Raw genomic sequence first — 26,268 nt, 5'->3', positions numbered from 1 at the left:
CATCGTCGTGTTATTGCTTCGGCCCAGTTTCCCAGCGCGGATCGAGCCACAGCTGCCGTTCGAGAAGAAGCTCCTTTTGTGTTTCTCGGTCTTTTAGCCCCTGGAAGACATGTGGGGCTTCCGACTCCCAGAATTCCCCGGCCCTGGGGAATTCTGGGAGTTGAAGTCCCGCATGTCTTCAAGTGGGCAGGGGTTGAGAAACACCGGCCTAGCCCTAGACAATCACCACCAGCTTTGGGCCACCATGACAGAGTCAGGCTTGAAGCTTATATGATGCTATGATGCTGGCCAGGCCTTCAACCTAAGGAAAATAAAATCCAACAGCAGTTTTGTTTCCCTTCTCTTAATCTCTGGTCACATATTCTCTTCTAATAGGAGGCTTTTCTTATTTATAACTGTAGGCTACCCTTTGGGCCAGCCACGATTTTGATATTTTATCATCCAAGGAATTCATTTGGGTATTTGTCTTTCAATGAAGCTCCTCCTGAAACACCACACATTTATTTTCCTTCCTGTCTGCCTCTATCATTTTTCTCCCCGTTTTCCTTATCCCCTTCATTCCTTCCTTCCTCCCTCCCTCCCTTTCCTTTCTCCTTCTTTCCTTGCTTTCTCTCCTTTCCTTCTTTTCCTTCCTTCCTTCTCCTTCATTCCCTCCTTCCCTCCCTTCCCTTCCCGTTGCCTACTGCCCTTCTATTTAGAATCCACTTATAATAATCACTTCAGTAGTACCCACATAAAAACAACACTCAAAATATTAAAAGCCAGCAGCTCTGAAGTTGTTTCAAAATGTTCTCAAGATAATGGGTCTGAAGCACACGCCTCTTTAATTCCCATTATCCCTTTTACTTCCTGGTGGACTGAATAATACGGAGGATTCTGCCCCCCTTGGAAAAATCATAACTCTGCTATCCCAAATTATCCATTCTCTTCCCCCCCCCCGACCAAGCCAGCATTATCAGTACTCTGAAAACAACCCAGAATTCCACACAGCTACATCTGGATGTTAAAATTGAGAATATCAATTACCAATCCATTAAAGCAAAGCCAAAATCCATGGACAGTAAGAATTTAATCCTATTCGGGGACTGAAATCTGAGCCAATTGAAACAGACAGGCAAGGAAATCTACAGGGCTTTGGAGAAGTGTGATTCTTTGGCCAAAAATGTTCTCACAAGAGAGAGACAGAAATTGGGAGGAGGGGACACATTATTAATGAAACCAATTGCATTAACGAAACCAACGGAGAAGAATCAGGCATCTCAAGAACAGGCTATTTTCAAAACCCAAGTTCTAGATCCCTCAAAAAGTTAGTCACAGTTTGAAAAATTGCATTTTCCGGAGACATTTGCTATTCATGCAATGAGGAACTAACTTCCTGGTGTTTCACAAAGCTGGTTGCTAACTGTCAGCTGTCACCCGTAAAGGGAAGAACTGCCTGCAGAATAAACACCACAGCCTATTGATTTAGTCCCCCCGCCCCCAAAAGAAAACCCTGTACCCAACTCACACTCTTGCTTTCCTGTTTATCTAGCACAATTTGGATCCATCAGGGACAACGTTCTGATACAAACCATCGTTGATTTTAGATTTTAAACACAGGCAATTGTACACAATTGTAATGTTGGACACTGCTTGCTGCAAGCTGACCAAACAGCTACAAAAAGGTAGAAAGTCTACCGTACACAACATCTGGGGCCTACAAAGCTTCACGTTAGGTTGTGCCTGGGCCTACATGGCAAAAACCAGGAAGACAGAAAATACGAAGACATTGTATTTACTGACAATGCAAAGTGCACCTTAATCACAAAGAACTGAAGAGGAAAAGAGAGAAAGAGGCCCTAAACAGTAAACCTGATTCCAAACTCAAATTTAACAAAAGGAGTTTTTAATCTAATAATTCTTTTCTCCTACTGGTCCACGTTTGAAAACCTACGGTAAAATATTTGGTTAACCAAACTTGAAAATGGTTTATGTCATTAAAAGCTGTGTTAACACAGGTCTGTTTCATATTTAAACAGGAAATCAATACAATAAAATAAATATTCAACCATATCTAAATTATTCCAGAAATGCTCGATTATTTTAAGCCTTCTTTTAAAAAAATTCCCATTGCTTTTGTTTATATTGTTTCAATTGGATGAGTTTTGCCTTTGCTGATTGATCAGTATTTTGGCTACAGCATTATTAAAAGTTCAGGATTTAAATAAACATTTATTTTGTCTTAATGAGTGTTCAGATATAGACTGGGAATCCACCCCATACAATTGTAATAGTTGTATTTTTAATTAAGAGTATCAATTTCATGCCAACTGTCATACTTCCAAAGTATTCAGAGCAACAGTATAAACCCAATTATCAGTTAAAGTGTAAGGGAAAAAAAGCAGAATATTTCAGAATAATTTTTTGTTTAAACTCTGTTGTCCACACTTAAGTTCAATAATACGAATTTGGGCTTTATTGGAAAAGCATTGAATTCAGTGGGCCTTATCTGTTTTAAAATAAACAGATAAGGCCCACTGAATTCAATGCTTTTCCAATAAAGCAACAGATCAAATATGATTTGGGAAAAGTGACCAAACCAAGATTTTTAGCTACCGATATTTTACTTTATCAAATAATTTCAGCTAAACCGCTGTTTAACCGAAACTGACAAAGGGCAAAAATTCAAGTTTTTTTTTTTTTTTTTACAGATGTACAAATTCTACCATTTAAAAAAAAAAAAAGCTTACACAAAACGGAGCTAACCTTTACAAAAGAAATAATTAGGACCATTTTTGTAAAGGGATACTTAAGTCTAATTTTCCTGCCCTCTTTGATCTGTTATCCAGTTTGTAACAATTTTAGTCAACTGCTCCACCCACCCCATGGCTAATAGAAAAGTGGGGGGAGGGGGGAGGAAATGAAAGGTTTCTTTAAAAAAAAAAACCAAACCCAAACGAGAACATTTGTCAATTCCCTTCAAAGCGCTATCTGTCAATGATGGGGGAAGGGAAATCAAAGTCAAAGAAAGCTCTCTCCGGCTGCGAGATTGAAGCTTGGCGGAAAAGCGGCGGGCGAGCGATGCCGGCGAGTTGCAAAACGCAGAGAGATGTTTCCTGCAAACGCCATCTTGTTGCAGTCCCCCCCCCCCCCGCAAGGTTTCAAGCACAAAACATCCATTCATTTCCAGAAAAGAAAAAAATGGGAAGGGGAAAAAAAAAAAAAACCTTGGTGACTCTTCCTGATGTGCAGTGACCGAAAAACATCGTTCAATTCTTCCTCTGGAAAAAAATAAAATGAAATCACAGAAAGGGAAGGGAAGGCTAAGATGAGATCGGTTTTGTCTGCATGTTCATTTTTTTTTATTTATTTTTTAAAGGCAGCGACAGAGGTTTATTTGCAAGCTTGGGCTGGTCAGGAAAGCATCACAAAAAGTGCCACAGCCTGCTTTCTGGTTGCACGCCCAAAAGACCCAGAAATTTTTTTTTTTTAAAAAAGGATTTGGGGGTTCGATTTGGGGGGGTGCTTCTAGGTTTCCTTCCCATCTCCGGATTCCAAAAAGGCTGCCAGCCACCTGCTGGCTCCCCATTTTTTCAGGAAGGCCTTTTTTTTAAAAAAAAATAAAAAATAAAATTGCAATGTCTAAAGTAGCAAAAAAGGCAAGCCCAGGAGTCGTCATCTTTTACATAAAGAGATTGTGAGAAAAGATCACACACATTAAATTTTTAGCTGATTGTCAGAAATGACAAATGGGCAGCCTGGAACGGGGCTGTAGATCATTCTCATTTTCTCCTTGGCGCTTTACTAAATAAATCCGTTTTCCTCCAGTTTTACAGTTTCCCAGTCTTTTTCCCTCTCCCCCGCCCTCTGTTTTAAAAAGCCCAGGTTTTTTTTAAAAAAAACAGACCCTGTTACCCCTCCCAAAGCCACCTTCCTTAATTTGCACAGCTACTTAAAAAAGGAAAGCCTTAAAAAAAAAGAAAAAAACATCCTTCCGCATCCCCTTAGCAACCACAAAGAGCTGAAACATTGATGGCAAAAATAATTACACAATGCCTATCAAAACAGAGAAGCAACTTTAAACAAGGATTTTTTAAAAAAAGACAGCCAAAATTGCACAATTCAGACAGCACCCACCCACCCCCCCCGCCACCCAAAAAAACCCCACACTGTCTCTCACTCCTCTGTGTCCCTCACCCACAAAGCATTTTTTCCTACCATGGGAAGAGAGGAAGCCGCAAAATTTCCATATTTTTTTTTTTTTAGTCCTTCCTTCAGCCAAAACTTAGAGACCGGTGCCCTGCTTTCAGTTCCTTTCAAAGCAATCAATCTTCCACTATTATACCAAATGCATGTAATACTCTGGAAAATTTCTTCCAAGCATATCTTTTTTCTTTTTCTTTTTCCCCCCTGTGGTTTGGCACCTCTTCCTGCCCACTTTTCCTGCCTTTTCAGGGGCAGAAAAGACCCCCCCCCTCCTTTCCCTTCCCCTCCTATCTCTGCCTACAAGGAAAGGCTGCCTTTTTTTCCCCTGATGCTCTGAAAATGGGTGGGACGTTGGCGGTGATGAAGACAATGAAAAAGGGGCGGTGGGGCGGGTGTGGATTTCTTGATTTCCCTATGTCAGCAATCTGGGGAGGGGGGGGGGGGGGATAAAAAAGGTTGGGCTTCTTTCCCCCACCGCCCCCAGACCGAAAGAAGGGATCTGAGAGGACCACAATTCTGAGATTTTAGGGCAGGAGAAAGCAAAATGGAGGGGTTAGTTAGAGAAAGGATGTGCAGCAGTTGGTTGTCTGTTGGGGGGGATTTGAAAAGGGAAAGGAAAGCAGAAGTAGAGAGAAGGGGGGAGAGAAAAAATGGCCAAAGGAAGAAGGGAGGGAAAGACATGGTGGCAGCAGAGAAGAGGGGAAAACAGGAAAGGAGGGGTGAAGGAGAAGGGAAAAGGAAGAACATTTTAGTCACCCAGGGAGGGAGGGAGGCTTTTTCTAAAAAAAAAAAAAAGGAAGAGAGAATAAAAATGAAAGAAGACAATAATATCTCAGGGTGGGGAAGAACGAAAGATGGGAAGGGGAGGTGGGCCTTGAAGGAGAAGGAGCCTGGGTATCACCTCGCTTTTTTAAAAATAAAAATAAAATTAGGGGAGCATGATTTGGCTAAAATGGAAGTGGGGGGAGAAGGGAGGGAAGGACTGGTGGATTTCCATAAGGAGACGCCCTCTCCAGAAAGATTAGGCCAAAAAAGAAAACGAAAAAAATCAAAGAGCAGGCAAGAGGGACGGAAGAGGAGCGGACTGAAGTCCCTTAAAAATCAAGAAATGATGAATTTAGGGTGGATTGTCTTGGGGGGGGAGAGGGGAAAGGTTTGGGTCTTGGGGAGAGGGGTGCAAAAGATGGGGAGGAGGAAAGGGGTCCCCTAGTTATAGGTCTTGATCAGATCTAGTGGAGGGAGTGATGGGATCTCCCCCTTTAGTCCATATATTTAGTCCATGCTTTAGTCCATATATATATATCTCTCTCTCTCTCTCTCTCTCTCTATATATATATATATATCTTTCTATCTATCTATCTATCTATCTATCTATCTATCTATCTATCTGTCTGTCTGTCTGTCTATCTATCATCCATCCATATCCATCTCTCTCTCTCTCTTCCATGCTTTAGTCCATAGATTAGCACGAGATATATTAAATATATTACAATTGAATATAAACCTAGAATGATGCTAAGCTGACCCAAGCATCTTTTAGGGTTTTTTTTGTGTGTGTGTGTGGGGGGAGTTGCCTTTTGGAGAAAAAAGAGGGAAAATAATTGAATTAATTGAAATTAATCCAGCTTGCAATTTCTATGTGAGGGGCTTTGGGGAGTGGTGGGGGGAAGAGAGGCGGATTGAACCAGAGGGAAACAATAAATGAACAACTCTGGAATATTATCATCATCATCATTATTATATCCAGAAAGCAATTGACATGGGGGTTGGGTGGGGGGCAGAGATGCAGTGCCTGGGATCCAATGAGGGAAAAAGGGGGTTCATTGGGGTCCAATTTGGGGGAGGGAGGAAGGAGGAGGGGGCTTGAATTTGGGGGTGGGGAGCAAAATGGCCTAACGTTTTTGAGGCTGGGAGATTATTATGGGATTTCCAAGGGGGGGCAGGGTCTAAAGGGAGCCTTGGGGAGGAGGCTTGAATGGGGCCAAGGGCTTATTATGGGATGGGGGGGGGACTGAAGGGAGGGAGGAAGGACCCCTGCGCTGCGCTGAGGGAAAGAGAAGAGATATTATGGGATGGGTGGTAATGTCAACCTCCCCGCCCCCCCCTTTCCCACTCTCACCTTCCTGGGCGGCCGCGGCTCTTCCTCCTCCTCCTCCTCCTCTTCCTTCTTCTCCTCAGGCGCCCCCGGGCGACCCCCGCCGGCCCGGCTGCCCGGCCGCGGGCGACCTTCTCCCGGCTCTCCCCGTCCGCCTCGGCGGCGCCTTCTTATCCGCCGCCGGGCGACGACGTCGAAGAAAGGGGCGGCGAGCCGGAGGGGACAGGGCCGGGAAGGCCGAGGAGGCCGCTCGCCCCGGCCGAGACCCCCGCCGGGGGGAAAGAAGGAGGGCGGCGGCCAACGTCAACCACACCGCAACTACGGGTGGGGGGGCGGGCGTTCTGTGCGTGTGTGTGTGAGAGAGAGAGAGAGAGAGAGAAAGACGACCGAGGAAGGGGAGCCCCGCTGAGGAGGGAAAAAGACGCTCGGGCGGGCACGTTCCGGGGCGCCGTCCGTCCGGTCTGTCAGTCCGCGCGCGCAGTCCTCCTCACGGTCGTCGTCGTCGTCGTCGTCGCGCCCTGGCCCGGCCGGAGTGGGTGGGGAGGGGGGAGAAAAGGGAAGACGAAGAAGACGAGGCCGGAACAGCCGCGAGAAGGGTGGGAGGAAAAAAAAAAAGAAGAGGAGGAGGAGGAGGAGGAGGCAGCGGCGTCTCGTCTGGGCGCGGCAGGCAGGCAGGCAGGCAGGCAGGCAAACAGGCGGGCGGGGTGAGTTGGTGGGGAGTGGGGGCGGGGTGGGGGGGAAAGGGAGGAGAAGGGGAGGGTGTTCCCGGCCGGCGCGCAGGCGCGGGCCCCGCCCCTGCAGCCGCGGCCGGGAAACCCCGCCGGCGGCCCCGCCCCTCGGGCCTCCGCTTTTTCTCCTCAGGCGGATCCCCGCCGCCCCGTTCGACGCCCTGAGGGGACGGCGGCCCGGTGGGCTTGGGGGGAACGATGGCTGGCGATGATCGATAAAGCCTCTGTCGAACTCGATACCAAGCCGTCTAGGCATAAGAATTGTGTGTGTTTCTATAGACGTGTGTACATTCATACAGTACACTGCCCTAGACATACACGTTACGCATATACACACACACATACATACAAGCCACGTATACATACATGCGCATACAGGTGTCTATGTGTACAGAGATGTCTAACGTACGAATAATGTGCATCCATTCTCACGGGGATGGGCAGAAGAGTCTAAGAAGAGATACAGATAACAGACAGAGTTGGAAGGGACCTTGTAGGTCATCTAGTCCAACCCCCTTCCAAGCAGGAAACCCTACGCCATTTCTGACACGTGGCAGTCCAATCTCAGATAGGTGGATGGAGGAATGGATGGATAGATTGATAGGTAGGTAGGTAGATTGGAGAGATGAATAGGGATGAACAGATGGATGAATAGAAGGACAGAGAGGTGGATGGAGGGATGGATTGATAGACTAGGTAGGTGGGTAGATGGATACATAGATGGAGGGATGGATAGAGACAGGTGGATGAATAGAGGTGGATAATGGATGGATAGATTGATAGATTAGGTAGGTGGGATAGATGGAGGGATGGAGAGAGGGATAGAGAAAGGTGGATGGAGGGATAGATTGATAAGTAGGTAGATACATAGATGGAGGGATGGAAGGATGGATAGAGACAGGTGGATGGATGGATGAATAGAAGGATAGAGGGATGGGTGGATAGATTAGGTAAGTAGGTAAGTGGAGAGATGGAGAGAGGGATAAAGGAGGATGGAGGGGTTGATGGATTAGGTAGGTACATAGATGGAGGGATAGAGAGATGGAGGGATGGATAGAGACAGGTGGATGGATGAATAGATGGATAGATGAGGTAGGTAGATGGATAGATAGATGTAGGGATAGAGATGTAGGGATGGATAGAGGGATAACTATAGATGGATGTATAGAGGGGTAGAGAAAGGTGGATAGATGGATGATGAAGACAGATGAATGGAAGGATAGAGAGATAATGAGAGATGGATAGGTAGAGGGATAGTGATGGATGGATGGATAAATGGGTGGAGAGGGATAGAGATAAAGAGATGGAGGGGTAGAGGGATAGATGAAGAGATGGACAAATAGAGGGATAGCAAGAGACAGAGAAATGGATCTCTGTACATATAAATGGATGCAAATTGTATATTATAATTACATCTTAAGACCCCAGCATGAAAGGCAGAATACAAGTCCCCCAGTGGATTTATATATTATATATTATATAAATATATATAATACATATATTTCTTATCGGAGCTAATTGGTTTGAAGCAGCCTTTTACCCGTGAAGGAACAGGATTCGTAAAGAAACATTAAAAGGTTGTGCTGTTACCTTTGTCTCGTGTTTGCTTCCTTGGAACCAGGTTTGGGTCAGAACACTACCTGTTTCTTTAGGATGTTGTGAGGGGTCACCATTTAGAAGACCCAAGGGCAAAAATTCAGAACCAAATGAAACAAGAAAGAGAGAAGTGTAGAGAAAGTAAAGGCCACCAAGGAGCGGCGTTACTGAAAAATATAGCAAGCCCGTTCGTTCTTAGAGAGGAAGAGAGAAAGGGGAATTGGAAAAACAGAAAATGAAAATACTAAACATATTATTTGCAGATGTTTTGAGAGGCTGTACCACATTTCTTAAGGCACCCATAACTAGCCAGAAGGCAGCAAAAACTGCAAAAAAAAAGAAAAGAAAAGAAAACATCCACCAGTTTCTGGTCATAATATTTTTTTGGTCCACAATAGGTTATAGATAGTCCTCAACTTACAACTGCAATTGAGCCCAAATTTTCTGTGGCTAAGTGAGACAGTGAATTTTGCCCCTTTTTACGACCTTTCCTGCCGCCATTGTTAAATGAATCACTGCGATTGTTGAGTTAATAAGATGGCTGTTAAACGAATTTCGTTTCCCCCGTTGACTTTGCAAAAAGGGATCACTGCAGCCCCATCATAAATACAAGTCTGTTGCCAGGCGTCTGAATTTTGATCCCGTGACCATGGAGATACTGCAACGGCCATAAGAGTGAAAAAGGGTCGTAAGTCCCTTTTTTAAAGCGCCGTTGTAACTTTGAACAGCACAGCAAAATCAAACAACAAATGGAATTTACAAGTGGGAAATCTACCCGTGTGCTTTTGATCTGGAGCCCAGTTCTACAGTTTAGGATTGGAATAAAGGGCTCAAAAGCAACTTTAAAAGTTAGAACGGGAGTTTCGCAGGGGTCTAGAAGGAAGCAAGGGTGTCTCGAAGGATTTGGCTTTGCTTTCTAATCAATCCAAGATGGCTTAGAAGAGGAGGAAGGAGGAAGAGGAGGGCCCAGAGCAAACAGCATCTTCTCTTGAGCAACTGGGGGAATTTACAGTTTGCCTTTCAATCAAAATAGGGGAAATCGGAAGTGAGCAATCGGTGCGAATGGGAAGAGAGAACTCACAGGGCGCCTGTCATGGGTTATGTGAGTTTGCTTTTTGAAAGCACACACACACACACCCCATAAAACTCTACGGCCGTAGCTCCTGCCCAAAATCACAAACAAGATGGATTTTGATCGATCTCGCGCTGGAATCATTGCGAGGTGATTCAACGTACGAAACCCAGTGCCAATATTTGGATTTTGCAAGCCTCCTGCTTTCTAAGTAGTCCTTCACAATTACAAGCTCTGCAAAGAAAAACTTTAATAAGAGGTCAGATAACCCATTTCAGAGGCCACATATTCTTAGCACGTGAGGTTTTCCTCTTTTATTGACTGAGTTCTCAACAAAATTCTGTTATTAAGAGACTAGGAAGGAGTGATAGGTTCAGGGCCTCTAGTTACATCCTTAAGTTCCTCTTTTTCCCTTTCAGCTTGAGTATTTCTGCTGAAAACACAGAGGAGATTTTCAATACTTCTAGAAATCAGGTAATTTTAGCCGCAGCATTTCGGCTTTCTTTAGAATAAGCGCCTTCCTTCTTCCAGCGTTTCTCCAAAACTGGGTTTTTGTCCCTTTGTTATTCTTCGTGCGCCGACTTTCACATATCAGTCTGCGAAATCAACAGAATTATTTGAGTATAAGGGTGGAAAGGACAGATATCGTCTTTCACATCGCAAGTATGACCTACAGCAAAACATTCCATGTTTTTCTTTTCTTTTCTGGCTGTTTCGTTCCATCCTTCTCATATATTTTTTTCCCCCCTCAAATTTTTCACGTGCGCGCCCTGCTACGTTTGGTCTGCTGGTGATTTTTTTTGACATTTTCCTCCTGACGGTAACTTTTCGTTTATAACTAGAGATCTTACAAACTTGCTAGACCACTTTTTTTTTCTGGGGTGACATAGGACAGGACGCTTCTGGAGATCCTGAGCTGAGGGACTCTTGGCTCTCTCGGAGCTTGGTTGCTTTCTTGCAGACATTTCATTACCCAAACTTGGTAAACATCATCAGTTCTAGTAAGGAATGAGGTTTGTTCTCCGTTTATATTCTAAAGCCCTGTCGGGGTTTGTTGGAGTGATCTTGGAGGCTCTTTGGCTGGGCTGTTTAGAATATAAAATGAGAGCAAACACCATTCCTGATGATGTTACCTAGTTGGGTAATAAAATGTCTGCAAGAAAAAAATTACCTCAGAGAGCATCAGGGACCCCACAGTCGTCTTCCTCCCCCTCTCCTCAAACTCCATTCCTTTCTAGCACTGATGATGATACCTAGCTGGGTAATGAAACGTCTGGAAGGAAACAACCAAGCCCACAGAGCATCAAGGACCCCTCTCGTTTAAATCGCAAGCTGCAAATATTATCCTTTATCAACCACGACCTGGTTCAACATCGGGATGAAGCGCATTCCTTAGATCTGGAAAACGCGACAGCTGTCTGTCTACGGAGTAATACACATTTCACAACTCTTGACTTCCTACCACCAGGGGTATCTACAGGGTGTAGTCTGAAATACCAAGGTAGTATTTCATGATAGCATGATAATGAATAAGTTCCACCTGTTTTGGGGATTGTCACTTTGTTCCTGAACCTAAAATCTGGCCTCTTTTTGCAAAAAAACCAAACAACCCCCAAACCCTCCAGGAGCTTGGAATTGAATGAACTGGCTTATCTCTGTCCATCCCACTAAGCCAGAATTGCCATCTCTAACCCATCATGGTCTGGGGCTTCCTGCCCTCAAATAATCTATGATTTAGGTCTTCTCTCTGTTCACGCATCGTTGGCAGCGAGCTAAAAAAAGCAACAAGCTGCATTATAGCGTAGGCTGAAGCAGCCGCATAAATCTCTCTCTCCAGCCGACTTCTCTAGCTCCTGGATTTACCCTCTCTTTTAATTGATCACCGGCTTGCAAATGACAGTCGATCGCTTCCAATCCGACAGGAGCCCTGCGTTAAGAGCGGCCCAAAAGTGTCTCTGTTTTTATTTTCCTTATTAAACGGGTTACATCACCGACGGACAAGTCTCTTGGCCGTTTACTGTGAAACGTGCTCCTCAGCCCAACGAGCTTGTAGAAGTCCCAATAAAGAGGAATGTCTGTAGCTTGGAGTTGAAATGAAGGGGCTCTCTGAGTTTGGCTGTTTTCTTGCAGACGTTTCATTACCCAACTAGGTAACATCATCAGTGCTAGGGGGAGGAAGAGGAGGAGGAGGAGGAGGAGGAGAAAGAGGTGGAAGTGAGCTTTGGGCTCCCTGGTGTTTTCTGAGCTTGGTTGAAGATGTTTCCTTACCCAACTAAGTAACATCATCAGTGCTAGGAGGAGGAAGAGGTGGAAGTGGATTGTGGGGGTCCCTGTGCTTGGTTGTTTTCTTGCAAGACATTTCATTACCCAAACTAGGTAACATCATCAGGGTTAGCATGGAAGTCCTTTGAGGATCTAATTTCATCTCTATTGACAGGGGAGCCGTGTTTGGCTACAGACCCTCCCAAAACACCTGTTGCTCCAGAAATGCTACGTTTCCGCGCAACCACACGCCAGAGCCAACGTCTGAATTTCCCCTAAGGTGCCATATCCCTCAGGCCAGAGGGGTATAAACAATTTCATAACACAGCGCGATCTTCAGCTGAAAAGTTTGCGCACCCTCGGAACGGGCTTTGTTAAAAAGGACAGCTTATTAAAAGGACTTAAAAAAACAACAACAACAGAGATGCCAGTTCCTCAATGCTTAGGACCGTCGCATCGCCTCCGTCCCGCAACCAAAATTTGGGTGCTTCGTTTACGGAGTCCCGGAAGGTGCCCTCTGCACAGTACCCTGCCAGCTTCGAAGCTGGGTTCGCTTAATGACCACACAATATCACTTAACAACTGCAGTGATTTCCTTAGCCCCCTTGGCGAAAAAGGCGATAAAACCTTTGGTTGTTAAAATTACTTAACCATCACCTCACTTAGTCATCGTTAGTAAATTGCTTAGTGACCTGCTTAGCAAATTGCTCAGTAAATCCGTGAAATATGAGCCAGCGGTGTGCAGCGGCAACCAAAAAAGCCAATGCAATCCTAAGCTGCGTAAACAGACGGATGGAATCAAGGTCACCTTAGGAGAACCGGCGAATACCGCCTCTGACTGGCCCCGCCAACCCCATCTCTTCTCTGCCTCCCATTGAGTCCCAGCTGATCGGCTGGGTCTCCTTGGGTTGCCCTGCACAGGAGAAGGGAGCTGGAAAGCAGGTTAGTGGGTGTGGGGAGGGAATGGGGATTTTGCAGTATATCCTTCCCTGCCACGCCTCCCCAAGCCACGCCCACAGAACCGGTAGTAAAAAAAATTGAATCCCACCACTGTTGAGGATCATTCATCTTAAAATGTGCTAATTATTATTAAGCCTTAATTTCATGGGGTACATTTTAATTCAAATTGGATTTCTTGCTGACATCGTTAGATCGGTGCCAGCCGTCTCCTGGAGTTGTGATATCGTTCTAGAGTCTCAGCAACTTTTTTTTTAAAAAAATTGAAAGCAAGATTGATTCTGAGGAATTATTACTAGTTCCTGAAGGTTTCTTCTGCCTAACTCTACTCAGGTTTTGATAGAAGCCGATTCATTTTGACCAAAACGCATGGGCAGGTCTTGTTTTAAGGAACGGAGAAGCACTGTGGCACAAGAATTAGAATTATTTTTTCTTGGCCAAGTGTGATTGGACACATAGTCAGAACTATAGGCTTGGGTTCTTCAGATTAACAGAGTTGGAAGGGTCCTTGTAGATCATCTAGTCCAACCCCCTTGCCCCGGGGAGACTTACCCACCCCCCCACCCCAAAAAGGGAGTAAATAGGGAATAAATTTAGTTGTAGGCAGGAATGCCACCTGAGGTGGGGTCTTGTGCATTTCTGCAATTAAATCACCGGAGAAGGAAGTGTTTAATTCAGCCAAGAGAGCAGCAGGCTTTGTCAGAAAGATAAAATGATCGTCCTTGAGCAAGAAACGAGGAAGGAAATGCATCATCAAGAGATCTCAGGGAGATTGCTAAAGGAAAGTCGAAGGCCCCTCTCAGGAAAAAAGAAAAAAAAACCCACCAAAACATTTTATTTTAGATCTGTAACGTGCCTTGACAACCAGAGAGTTGCTGACTTCCCATAGGAATGGGGGAAATTGGTTTACCACGGGCTTGGTTTAGAAGCAGAAAACAAAAAATGCGTCTGTTCTGATCTAGGCTTCTCACAACAGCACAAAGCCGACTCCTCGTCCCGATAAACCCCTTTTATTTAGTTTACGGTGAATTCCTCTCCACCAAAGTCCCGGCCAACAGTCTTATCAGGCTTGGTGAGATGCCAGGCCGACATCTTTCAGATGCCACACTGTAGGAGACAATACTCAGCAAGGGTGCAGGAACAGATCTTCACCCAAATGAACTAATTGTCTCCTGCAAAAAAAAACCCTCCCCTTTCACTCCTCTTTTATTCTCTATGGGAGGGGCCATTTACCACCCACCTGTGATTTTACTCCCGAGTCGGCCCTTGTTCCTTAGCTGTTCCCTTCTCCTGGCAGCGCTGCGCCTGCGCACACTGGGAACAGGCTCCAGCTGCTCTTCTTCCCCACTGATCTCCGACTCCAAAGGCAGTTGATAATTGTCGGACGGCCCTGGCCCCATCTCTGCCTCTGACCCAGAGCCCTCATCAGAGCTTTCCCCAGACTCCAGGACTGGTCCATGTTCCTCCCCAACCTCCTCACTGGGCCACAACAATCATTTGCTCCCCGATTGTGGCCGTAACTCGAGGATTAGCTGTGTAAGTATATGCAAAAGGATATAATACTGCTTGCATTCAGTATCTTGTTTGTATCTCCGCTTCAGAGCTGCAAGAAATACATCTGAATTTATTCCTTGGTTTATGGTCCTTTTGAACCAGAGGGAGGAGATATGTTGGCAGTTTGCACATCAATTGTGGGTTCTTTTTTAATTTAAGGTCTCTACGCTAATAAGACCTCTGTAAAAGGTCGAGGTGGCACCGTAAAGCCAGAAAACGGACCCTTGGTGGTCTCCTATCTGTGCCACATCGTTACAAACAAATTTCTTCCCCCCCCCCCCCCCCACCCCCTTTGGATCTGACGAAGAGGCTTCCAACTCGGAGAGATTTCGGGAGGTTGCCCAGCAGGCGTGATCTTGTGAAGGCAACAGATCACTGGCGAAGCACTGCAGAATTTCTTGGCCCTTTTTAAAGCACTGGCGTCATGTTATTTATTATTTATCGTGCCTTAGCAGCGGGAGTATGCTCAAAGGGCCCGGGGTGAGCTATTCTCTCTCTCTCTCTTTCTCTCTCTTTTTGTTTTTATTTATTTATTTTTGTTTCCTTTTGCAGAGTGGGTGGCGGAGAGGCAGAAAACGGCAAAGACGCATTTCTCCTCCACCTGCTCCACCTATAATTTGGTTTTGACACCACGGCGTGGAGTTGATTGCCCCATAAAGCGTGTGTGTGTGTGTGTGTGTATCTGTCTGTCTGTCTATCTGTCTATCTGTCTGTCTGTCTGTCTGCCTGCCTATCTATCTATCTATCTATCTATCTATCTAACTATCTATCTATCTATCATCTATCTATCTATCTATCTATCTACCAGTCATCTATCTATCTATCTACCAGTTATCTATCTATCTATCTACCAGTCATCTATCTATCTATCTATCTCATCTATCTATCTATCTATCAGTCATCTATCTATCTACCAGTCATCTATCTATCTATCTATCTATCTATCTATCTATCTATCTACCAGTCATCTATCTATCTATCTATCTATCTATCTATCTATCTATCTATCTACCAGTCATCTATCTATCTATCTATCTATCTATCTATCTATCTATCTATCTATCTACCAGTCATCTATCTATCTATCTATCTATCTATCTATCTATCTATCTACCAGTCGTCTGTCTGTCTATCTATCTATCTATCTATCTATCTATCAGTCATCCATCCATCTATCTATCTATCTATCTGTCTGTCTGTCTGTCTGTCTATCTATCTATCTATCTATCATCTATCTATCTATCTATCTATCTATCTATCTATCTGTCTGTCTGTCTGTCTGTCTGTCTGTCTGTCTATCTATCTATCTATCTACCAGTCATCTATCTATCATCTATCCATATCTCTCTCTCTCTTTCTAATCTATTTATCTATCATCCGTCTATCACACATCCATCTCTCTCTCTCTCTCTCTCTCAAATCCTCCTATGAAATGCAGGTAGCCAAACGTCCTTGCCAGCTCTTCATCGAGGCCTGTGACTTGCAGATCTCAATGCTTAATTTCTTTGGTTAGAATAAGGTTGGGGGGGGGGGGAAGAGAGAGGAAGAAAGCCGCTAGATCCAACCAGGATCCAACCAGGAATTTGGCGCCACCAAGTGGCCAAATAGCTAAATGTGGGAAATTTGCAAATACAGATAGTAGTAGCGCTCCTTCATCCTACCTCGGAAGAGACTTTGACCAGTTCTGAAGCTAACCTAGTAGCCTTGGACAGCCGGTCTCTTGTGAAACCCACACGGGTGGGGTTGGCATGAGAACCTAACTCATGGGTGATTTAACCATCCTAGCACCAGGTCCAGCTGGGGGGTTGGAAGGGCTTCTGCTGAATAGGGCTAGCGTGCCCCTAGAAGGCTAGTTGGGAGTAAGAAACTTGGAGGGAGGAGAAGGGGAAGGATAGAGGGGAGAGAAGGGAAGGGAAGAAGAGAGCGAAGAGGAAGGGAAGAAGAGATAAAAAAGAGGGAAGGGAAGGGAGGAGAAGGAAAGGAAGAAGAGAGAAGGGAAGACAAGGAAAAGGAAAGGAGAGGAAAGGAATTCCCCTTGCCTCCAGAACTCGGGGGCCCTCCATCCCTGGAGGTTTTTAAAGGAGAGATTGGACAGCCAGTTGTCCGGATTGTAGACAGTCTCCTGCTTGGGCAGCGGGTTGGACTAGAAGACCTCAAAGTTCCCTTCCAGCTCTGTTATTCTGTAATTCCATCACCTCCAAGTGTTTCTAAAAGGACTAAAGGGGGGCAGGGGGAGAAAGAGATGGGCTCCCAGGTGCTTGGGTGCTCTCTGAGCTTGGTTGTTTTCTTGCAGACATTTCTTGCAGCCCTGATGATGTTCCCTAGTTGGGTAATGAAACGTCTTCAAGGAAACAAACCCCTCCTTTCAAGCCTGAGCTACAAAGTCCTTCTATTGGACTCCTCTTTATTTTCTCCTTTGCACAACCCTTCTCTGAAAGGGAACGGAAGGGAGATGATGATACGAGGCTGTTGGGTGCTCCCTCCCCCTTCCTCACTAATTATTATTATTATTAATTGTCATTGTATGTACATACATAGCAAACACACACAACAAAATTCACATAACACCCAACATGCACACACACATGACAATCCCCAAACACCTCCCCACCTGCCAAAATTCCCTGCCCCCTAAAAACACACAAGCATCCACACTTTGGGTTTGTCCCACTTTACGCGGCCGTAAAATGGGACAAACCTCACTCAACAAACATCTCGCTCAGCAACAGAAACGTTGGGCTCAATGGCAGTCGTAAGTCGAGGACTGCCTGTATTGCAGGCTCCCCCGGGACATTGGAAAGAAATCAAGCCAATCACTTTTCAGATTCCTACTCTGAAAGCATCTTTAATCACTGAGATAGATAGATAGATAGATAGATAGATAGATAGATAGATAGATAGATAGATAGATAGATAGATCGATCTAGATAGAAAAAAGATATAGATAGATATAGGTAGATATAGATAGATAGATGATAGATGATAGATAGATAGATAGATAGATAGATAGATGATAGATAGATAGATAGATAGATAGATAGATAGATAGATAGATAGATAAATCGATCTAGATAGAAAAAAGATATAGATATATATAGAAAGATAGATAGATATAGGTAGATATAGATAGATAGATGATAGATGATAGATGATAGATAGATAGATAGATAGATAGATAGATAGATAGATAGATAGATAGATAGATAGATCTAGATAGATAGATAGATAGATAGATATAGAAAGATAGATAGATATAGGTAGATATAGATAGATAGATGATAGATAGATAGATAGATAGATAGATAGATAGATAGATAGATAGATAGATAGATAGAAAAAAGATATAGATAGATATATAGATATAGAAAGATAGATAGATATAGGTAGATATAGATAGATAGATAGATAGATAGATAGATAGATAGATAGATAGATAGATAGATAGATAGAGGTAGAGAGATATAGATAGAAATATAGATAGATACAAAGATAGATATAGATATATAGATACAATATAGATATATAGATTAGATATATAGATCGAGATAGAGATAGATAGAAAGATTTAGATAGGTAGATATAGATAGATATAGATACGGGTATAGATGTATTCCAGGGGTTATTTCACAGCTTCCAGGCCCTTGGGGTGGGGTGGAATATTCAAAATACACTTGCTCCAAAAAAGACATCCTTATTTGGTGCACGGTTGAAGGAGTCGGGGGTCTCTAGGGACCCTCTTGCCATTTGGCGTGGGTGTCTGCAGCTCACTCTTGTTTAGGGACAAGAACAGGTGGCTGGCTGACAGCCATCATATAGTGTTTCGTTTTGGTCACTTCGGCCATGAAAGAAGCCCACCTTCCCTGGGGATTATTATTATTATTATTATTTTGCAATCTGTTTGTGTGTGCGTGCGCGTGTGTGTTCGGGTGGATGTCTCGATGGCAGGGTCGTTTAAAACCCAACCTGTTCTCTGCGTCATTTGGCCTCCGTTACGAGGAGGGTCACGCCTCACATTTTGGGGGGAGAAGGGGGAAGAGACTCGGTTGTCGGGGCCACAGATGAAATGGGTGGGACTTTGGGGTTCGATTGGGATGCTGACTATCTATATATATATTTTTTCTCTCTCTCTATCCCTGGAGAACAGGGAGAAAAATCACCCACCTTTGGGACCAAGTCCGCACTTTCAGACCAGTTTCTGGGCTGAAGCTTGCAGAGGCTCCAACCTTTGGCAACATCTGGATGGAAGGAAGGAAATGAGAAAGTGGGAAGGAAGGGAGAGAGGGAGGAAATGGAAATGAGAAGGAAGGGAAGGAGGGAAGGAGAAAATGGAAATGTGAAGGAAGGAAATTGAAATGAGGTTGAGAAGAAAGGAAATGGAAGTCCAAAGGAAGGAAGGAAGGAAGGAAGGAAGGAAGGAAGGAAGGAAGGAAGGAAGGAAGGAAGGAAGGAAGGAAGGAAGGAAGTCGTTTTGCCATCTGCCCAGAGAGCTCCAGTTTTCCGCCCCAAGCAAAGCAGATGCACCATTTCAATGCAAGACCTTCTTCAAGGCTTAGCAGTGGCATTAAGACAAATTCTTGCCCCATAAATAGGATCCTCCACCTTTCATTCCCATAAAAGGCTACCAATATCCTTCCTCCCCTGGGATTAAAGACTCCTGCACTCTCTCCTTAACCGTACAAATGAATAGCTTCCCCACCATTTCTGCCCGCATGTCCTATCCCACCACCAGTTAGCTAAAGGGTGCCATCCAGGGTGGAAAATACCAAGAAAATGGTAAGTTTCTAACCACGTATAAATGTTAAAAAAAACTTTCTCTCCGGACAGGAACTTCCAGCTGCTCTGCAGTTTGTGGGTCTTTAGTTTCCAATCAATTGGCAGATTTTTTTTTTTTAAATGAGATTTTACCCCTAACTACAACATTCTAAAACAGCTGGAAGGGAAACCTCTGCAAAAAAATATTTCCCTTCATCCAAGCGTCTATCCTTGGCTGGATGGCTGAGTGGAGCTCTTTTGCCATAGCATCCTCTTTCGTGGGGATCTCTCTAAGAGAATTCCAAGTAGTTTTTTATTCATCTTTTGCAGAAGAATGTCCTGGTTAATAAGTGTTGCTTATCCCGAATGAACAGGTTGTATCGTTCTGTGCCTCTGTATTGAAATTCCTCCGGTTCCGGAGTCTGAAAACTTGTTTGAGTTGGCTTAACTATTGCAGATGTTTATTATGACTCTGTAACCATAGTAAATGTTTGATTTGACACCTCGAGAAAGGAAAAGATGACGAGGAAGAGAAAAGGTGCAGGAAAGAAGGGATAAAAAGAAAAAAAATGGATTTTAAAAAATTGCAGTCGTTTGGAAAATTGGTGAATACCGGCATGAATAAAAAGGCTAGACGTGTGCATTTCAATTCTAAAAGAGAAAAATCACAATAGTTTTGGAAAGGGGCATAAAGTGATTATTTTGCTGCTCCTAAATTTCAAAATGTATTTTCCCTGCATTTTAGTAAGGGGCATTTTGGTGCGCGTTGTGTGAAGCACGCACTGTTGATTTTGATTTAAAAATGCAGGGAATTGGCAATGCTTCGGCAGGCGTCTTTCGGAGTCAGTAAAATAAGCCGAGAAGGGAATTTTATTTTTTATTTTTCTCATAATCCTAGAAACCGACTTTCCTCAAGTGAGTGGAACTGGCAGTAGGGCTGGAAAGGCTACGTCTGACCATCGAAAATGATTCATTTTCTACTATTTGCCAAAATAAAGTCTATCGGTGTGTATAGGCGAAGGGAACGGTCACATTCACGTTACGAGACATCAAGGACGCTTAATCTCCTACATTTTTTTTTTTTTTTGCAGAATGCAATCGCACCTGTTTTGCATGATTTCCTTCTCTGACTTTTGATATCTGTTTTACTTCCCCAAAGGAAATATTTCCAGCCACGGCTGGGAATTATTATATTTCAGGTCACCTTGTGAATGTTTTTTTTTTAAGTAGATCAGTGATCGCAAGAGTCCCCCATGCCTTAATCACTTCCCATTTGGATTACTGCAATGTGCTCTAGGTGGAGCTGCCCTTGTAGACCATCCAGGGACTGTGGTTGGTTCAGAATGCATTGGCAACAAGTTCACCTGAGTAACATCATTGGTGCGTGAATTGCACTGGCTTCTAGTCGCTGTCCAGGTGTGATTCAAGGTGCTGGTTACCACTTTGAAAGCCCTACAGGGCATAGGGTTGGGTTTCTCGTGGGGCCACCTCTTCTGTAGGGCATCTGCCCATCCTACTAAGTTTGATAGGATGGGTGTGTCAGGGTTCCACCGATGTGCTTCGGTTGGAGAATGTGATTTATGACACACCCTGGGAGGAGGGGGGAAACAGGGTCATAGGTGGGCAGTCAATTCCGTGAGGCAGAGCTGACTGCACTTGGGAAAAGTGCCGACATGTTGCTCCTAATAAATAATTGGATTTCTTTTGAAACTTGGCTCGAGGCTCATGAATTAATTAGGGCATCCGTCGGAACCCTGACAGGATATGTTCCAGATCCTGTTAAGTGTTGCCCACTGATGAGACCTCCTTTGTGGCTGCTCCATTCGTTTCGATCGCCACTGGAGATCAGAGGGACCCTTAATTTTTTTAGCCTTCTGGAAGGCTGTGAAGACCTGGCTGTTCCTTCTTTAAATCTTCTTTTTTTCTCTCTCATCTCCAAGTGCCACAATTGGCCCGCTAGGAGAAGCAGCATCTCAGCCAACCCAAAGCCTACTCTACCCTTGTCTAATGTTCACGCTGTCTTTCTTCCCACCACAGGCAGGAACTCTAACCCCGGAGCAGATCACCGAATACAAAGGCATCTTTGAGATGTTTGACGAAGAAGGGAACGGCTTGGTGAAGACGGACGACTTGGAAAGCCTGATGAGTTTGATCGGCATCAACCCCACCAAGCGAGACCTCGCCAACATGGCCAAGGACGTCGACAAAGACAGTAAGAGGGCGGCCGTCCCGAGGGGGCTGCCTTAGGTTCCGCAAGAACCATTGGTGTCCTCCAGAATGCCGTGTCCTTCACCGTTCTCTTGATCCTTGTCTGATAATCTGGCTGTCGCAGCTTCTTTGCTAGGATTTTTCAGGAGTTCCATACGCAAAGACCCATCTTCCTGAGCCGCGCATATCCTTCGGATGTGCTTTCCTTCCCCTTCCCACAAGGAAAGACCTTCTTTCCTAGTTTCAGGAAATGGATTGCTTGTTTTTTTGGCTGATTTCTTTCCATTCATCATCACCGGAGTTGTATTTACAAGCTTGACACGGCACAACAGCCTGGCTGTAAATGAATGATTATGCAAACGGTTTCTTTTGGAAGGGGAAAAGGGGTTCCCACCCACCCACCCCCACTCCCCATTGAGGACAAATTGTGACTTCTTTGAAGAGGTTTATGCAAATTTCATCTAACACAGAAGTTTCTGGAAACTGTAAGCAGATTGAGTCTCTTCCATGTTTTAAGGAAGATCAGCCAAAGCGTAATTTCCCAGAAGGCAAAATAAATGGCAAACGTCCCCGGGTGCTGAAAGGTTACACACAAAAATAGACAGCTTACTTAAAAGAAAATGGGAACTTTGGATTTTAATATTAAAATAATTTAAAAAAGAAATCACATTGCAATAAGGCCCCAATCCTTGCAAGCAGTTATTGAGCTGAAGTTCTCCGGAAAGATTGATCAAACTGAGCTCTGCTAATGTTATGCGGGATATTTTAGTGATATTCATGTTTAAAACCTCCTTTGAGCAAAGCTCAACTCCCGGTGACTTTAGCCCAAAGTTTATTATTGTGGTTTTCTGAGGGTTTCGTTTTCTTTGGCTTCCAGTTGACCAGTCAAAATTTCCCGGTGGTCTCCCATCCTCCTGACCTCTCTTACTTTCTGAGGTGAGCCATAACTGAGATCAGCTGCAACAGCCTTTAAAAGTAGGCATCGTATTCCTCTCTATTCCACCTAGGGACCTCAGGACGTTGCTGGTGACCCTCCTGTCTCCTTCTGTGTCCTCAAACTTTTGTGGGAAGGCCCCGTCGCTGCCTGCAAAAAGATGGCAGCCAAAATGAAGTTGATCGGGAACAAGTCTAGGATAGAATAACAGAGTTGGAAGGGACCTTGGAGGTCTTCTAGTCCAACCCCCTGCTTAGGCAGGAAACTGTACACCACTTCAGATAAAATCCAATCTCTTATTAAAAACTTCCAGTGTTGGAGCATTCACAACTTCTGGAGGCATGATTCATTTTTCTGTCAGGAATTTCTCCTTCGTTCTAGGTTGCTTCTCTCCTTGATGAGTTTCCATCCGTTGCTTCTTGTTTTATCATCGGGGTGATTTGGGGAATAGCTTGACCCCCTCTTCTTTGTGGGAACCCCTGAGATATTGGAAGACTGCTATCATGTCCCTCCCAAGTACTTCTTTTCGTCAAACTAGACACATCCAGTTCCAGCAACCGTTCTTCGTATGTTTTAACCTCCAATCCCCTAATCGTCTTTGTGGCTCTTCTCTGCATTCTTGCCAGCGTCTCAACATCTTTATTTAAACCGTGGCGACCAAAAATGGACGCAGTATTCCAAGTGTGGCCTTATAAAGCGGTATTAACACTTCGTGCGATCTTGATTCTATCCCTCTGTCTATGCAGATTTGATTGACCTCTGTCTCTTTTTTTTCCCCCCAGAAAAAGGCACCTTCAACTGCGATGGGTTTCTGGTATTGATGGGCATTTACCATGAGAAATCCAAAAATCAGGACGAGGAACTCCGAGCTGCCTTTAAAGTCTTCGACAAAGAACACAAGGGCTACATTGAGTGGGACACGCTCAAGTAAGCAGCCAAAGTGATGGAGTCAGACACAGCGGCCCAAGGAGAGGAGAGAAGGGGTGACTTCAAGCCTTCTCCTGTTCTCTGCCTTTTTAGATACGTCTTGATGAACGCCGGAGAACCGCTGAACGAACACGAAGCTGAACTCATGATGAAGGAAGCTGACAAGGATGGGGATGGGACCATCGACTACGAAGGTACTGGAAGCATAATCCCTACCCATCCTGATCCAGAGGTGGTATTCAGCAGGTTCTGACCGGTTCTAGAGAACCGGTAGCAGAAATTTTGAGTAGTTCGGAGAACCGGCAAATCCCACCTCTGAAATCATGAGTCTCGAGCCAAACTTCCAAAACTTAAAAAGGATTTATTGGGAGTTAACATGCCAGCACTGCCTGGGTGTATCGTAATTCATACTCTCCAATGGGACACCTCCATAGCCCAGAGTCATCAATCATGCTGTCCAGTTAGAATTTTGCAAGGCAGAAACTTCCGTCTCCTAGTTACTATCTTTGAAAACATTTATGGAATACAGTTTTGGTTTGCAAGCTACCGCACTGTTCCCCTCTTCCCTTTCTGCTGGCAACTCTAGAAAGACCAGAGAAGTATTTTATGAGTTGACATGGGGAAGAGGATGGAGATTTTGCAGTATCCTTCCCCTGCCACGCCCACCAAGCCATGCCCACAGCACCGGTAGTAAAAAAAATGGAATCCCACCAATGCTGTCATCCAATGACATGAGCCAGAAGGTTGCCTTGAAGAACGTACACTTTCGAGTCAGTTTTACATAAATCAAGACGGCGCAATGATTTTAATTTATGGAAAGCGAGACTAATTTATCAAAGGCTCCCAGAACAGATAAAGACAATTCCTGGCCTGCAGGTCAACAGTCTAAAAGGTCTCGACGCCGAAAGGAAAGAGGATAGATAGGGAGGGAAAAATGGAAGTGCTACTTCTGAACATTGAACAGGTGAATAAAGGATGGAGATCATAGGGATACACGTGTGCAGTTTTCATGGCAATCCTATGACAATACTGTGAAGAAATACTTGGCACCCTCTCCCCATCTTCCAGTTACAGTAGTTTGAAATTAAAAGCTCTTACTTCTCTACGCTGCCTGTCAGGATATCTTCCTCTGGAAGAATTTAGATGCTGGCTTGTTATACGGATGAAACTCTTAATGCTGCACACCTGTTCCTTCCTTTTAAACTTGGTTCCATCTTCCATCTTCGCACTTAGCTGGACTGGTAGACTTTACTTTTAAAAACAAAGAGTTACAAACGAAACCGTTACCACCTCTGCCGATGTTTGCCATAAACAAGTTGATTAACTGCCTGTTTTTTTTATCTTATGCAAAGATAGGAACAGTTTCCCCCATGAGATGCCTTGGAGTTCAAATGCCAGAGTTCTCGCGCAGCCTGGTTAAATCTGAGGCTAAAAAGACGGAATTCGGAAATGATAGGGAAAGCAGCAAAGCAAACAGGCCCGCCATGCCTCCAATTGTCCACCAGAAGGCGCCATCTGGATAGAAACTGATTCACCTACCACAGCAAAATACATTTATTTATTTTGCCATAAACACATTGGCTTGACATTTTCACCTACTCTCTTTAAGCTTATTCCGAGATTTCAAATTGGGTGGGGGTGGGGGGGTGGATTTTGACTTCTTTGCTGTTTGATTTCACACTGCCTTTAACTTTTGAGTTGGTTTAACATGGATGTAGAGCCATGGGCCGATTTGGTGGGATAAACGACAACTTATCGGAGACCTACGTGGGAAGATGCTTACATAAATAAATTCGAAACCTTTATTGTCGTTGTCCATCATGTATACAATGGAATTGGTCATATCAGGCTGGCTGGGGAATTCTGGGAGTTGAAGTCCAAGGTTCACTTAAACTGGCCAAGGCTGGGAAACCCTGGCCTTAAGCGACCATCTAATGACAGTATTGTGTCATGCGCCGGACAGTTGACTGGGTCTGACTGGGCAGAACAAGGGAGAAGGAGTACAGATGAAGAACCAGGCCCACTCTCTCTTAGCCTAACAGAAGGGCTGAGTCCTGGGTGGAAAAATTACTGCTAAGCGCCAGCCTTCGTGGCATTCTGTCAACATGTTTTTTTTGGGGGGGTGGGGAGGAAGGCAAGAAAGGAAGGACACAGGTTTTAAAAAAGGACATTTCTACCTTCTTGCTCTAGATTTTGTTTTTCCTTCCTTCCTAGAATTTGTGGCCATGATGACGGGCGAATCCTTCAAACTGACTCAGTAAGACCTCCGCGAAACTTTTTGGCTTCGTCTCCCCTATCTTTGCTTTCTCTTTCTCCGGCGATACCAAGAAGAACGGGGGTAAGAGACCGTGGCAGAACCTGGACGGCAAATAACAACACGTGAAGTCACAGCCCTGGTCCGCAGCAAGAGTCTTTCGTCAGGATTCCAGCAATCGCCCTAATTAAATCACGATTCTCGAGCCAAACTTCAAAAAACCTCAAAGGATTCATTACAGGCGACGTACTGGCACTGCCCTGTATGAAGCCGACTCTGGCCTACATCATTTACAGTCCCCTGTAACCCTGTTTTCCCCTCCCCCCAGGTTGGGTGTGTCATAAATCAGATTCTCCAATTGAGCACCTTCACGGGCTGGGTGTCATCAATCACGTTCTCCAATTAAACATATTCGTGGGCAAAAACTCTGGTATTTTAGTTACAATCTTTTAAAGAGAAGAGTTGGAATGTACTTTCGCTTCCAAACTGCTGCACTGCTCTTCCAGATCTCCTTCCTTCCTTCCTTCCTTCCTCCTTTTTTTTATGGTAACTACTAAAACAGACATAGTTCGTTTAACCCGATGCCTCGCTTAGCCGTGCAAATGTTGGGCTCAATTGTGCTCGTAAGTTGAGGACTCCCTCTGTTGCAAAACAAGGGTGCTCCAGGGGCAAGGAATAATTCAAATAGAACAAGGGTCTTCAAACTTGGCAACTTTTAAGACTTCAACTCCCAGAATCCCCGAG

General features: G+C 44.5%; 2 protein-coding genes, 1 long non-coding RNA gene and 1 pseudogene across 8 annotated transcripts in view; 2 read left to right on the top strand and 2 right to left on the bottom strand.

Annotated features, from left to right (window-relative positions):
* The window catches only part of GNB1 (G protein subunit beta 1), a 43,888-nt gene extending 36,819 nt beyond the window's left edge, over positions 1 to 7,069 (bottom strand). For 2 of the 6 annotated variants that reach the window (XM_087915022.1, XM_087915019.1), the window contains exon 1: positions 4,198 to 4,530. The gene's annotated coding sequence lies outside the window, so the exon portion shown is untranslated. Of the gene's footprint in view, positions 1 to 3,206; positions 3,261 to 4,197; positions 4,531 to 6,304 lie in introns of those variants that run through there. The other 4 variants (XM_087915020.1, XM_087915023.1, XM_087915018.1 and 1 more) reach the window with 4 other exon arrangements.
* A 462-nt stretch (positions 7,070 to 7,531) lies between these two features.
* Positions 7,532 to 9,820, bottom strand: LOC148124461 (uncharacterized; annotated as a pseudogene).
* A 9,267-nt stretch (positions 9,821 to 19,087) lies between these two features.
* Positions 19,088 to 25,949, top strand: CALML6 (calmodulin like 6). The gene is made up of 5 exons (XM_026715822.2): positions 19,088 to 19,222; positions 21,239 to 21,413; positions 23,126 to 23,270; positions 23,364 to 23,464; positions 25,485 to 25,949. Exons 1-5 carry the CDS (start codon positions 19,220 to 19,222, stop codon positions 25,529 to 25,531), a joined length of 471 nt encoding a protein of 156 aa, XP_026571607.1. The 5' UTR covers positions 19,088 to 19,219; the 3' UTR covers positions 25,532 to 25,949.
* On the top strand, positions 21,751 to 22,345 carry LOC148124460 (uncharacterized). Its single transcript, XR_015739856.1, has 2 exons — positions 21,751 to 21,894; positions 22,287 to 22,345. It is a non-coding gene; the product is annotated as an uncharacterized LOC148124460 (long non-coding RNA).
* Positions 25,950 to 26,268: the final 319 nt, after the last annotated feature.

The sequence above is a fragment of the Pseudonaja textilis genome, chromosome 18, assembly GCF_049901715.1.
Source record: "Pseudonaja textilis isolate UNSWEBS1 chromosome 18, rPseTex1.2, whole genome shotgun sequence".
NCBI lineage: Eukaryota > Metazoa > Chordata > Lepidosauria > Squamata > Elapidae > Pseudonaja > Pseudonaja textilis.
This window is presented reverse-complemented; position numbering and strand designations above follow the sequence as displayed.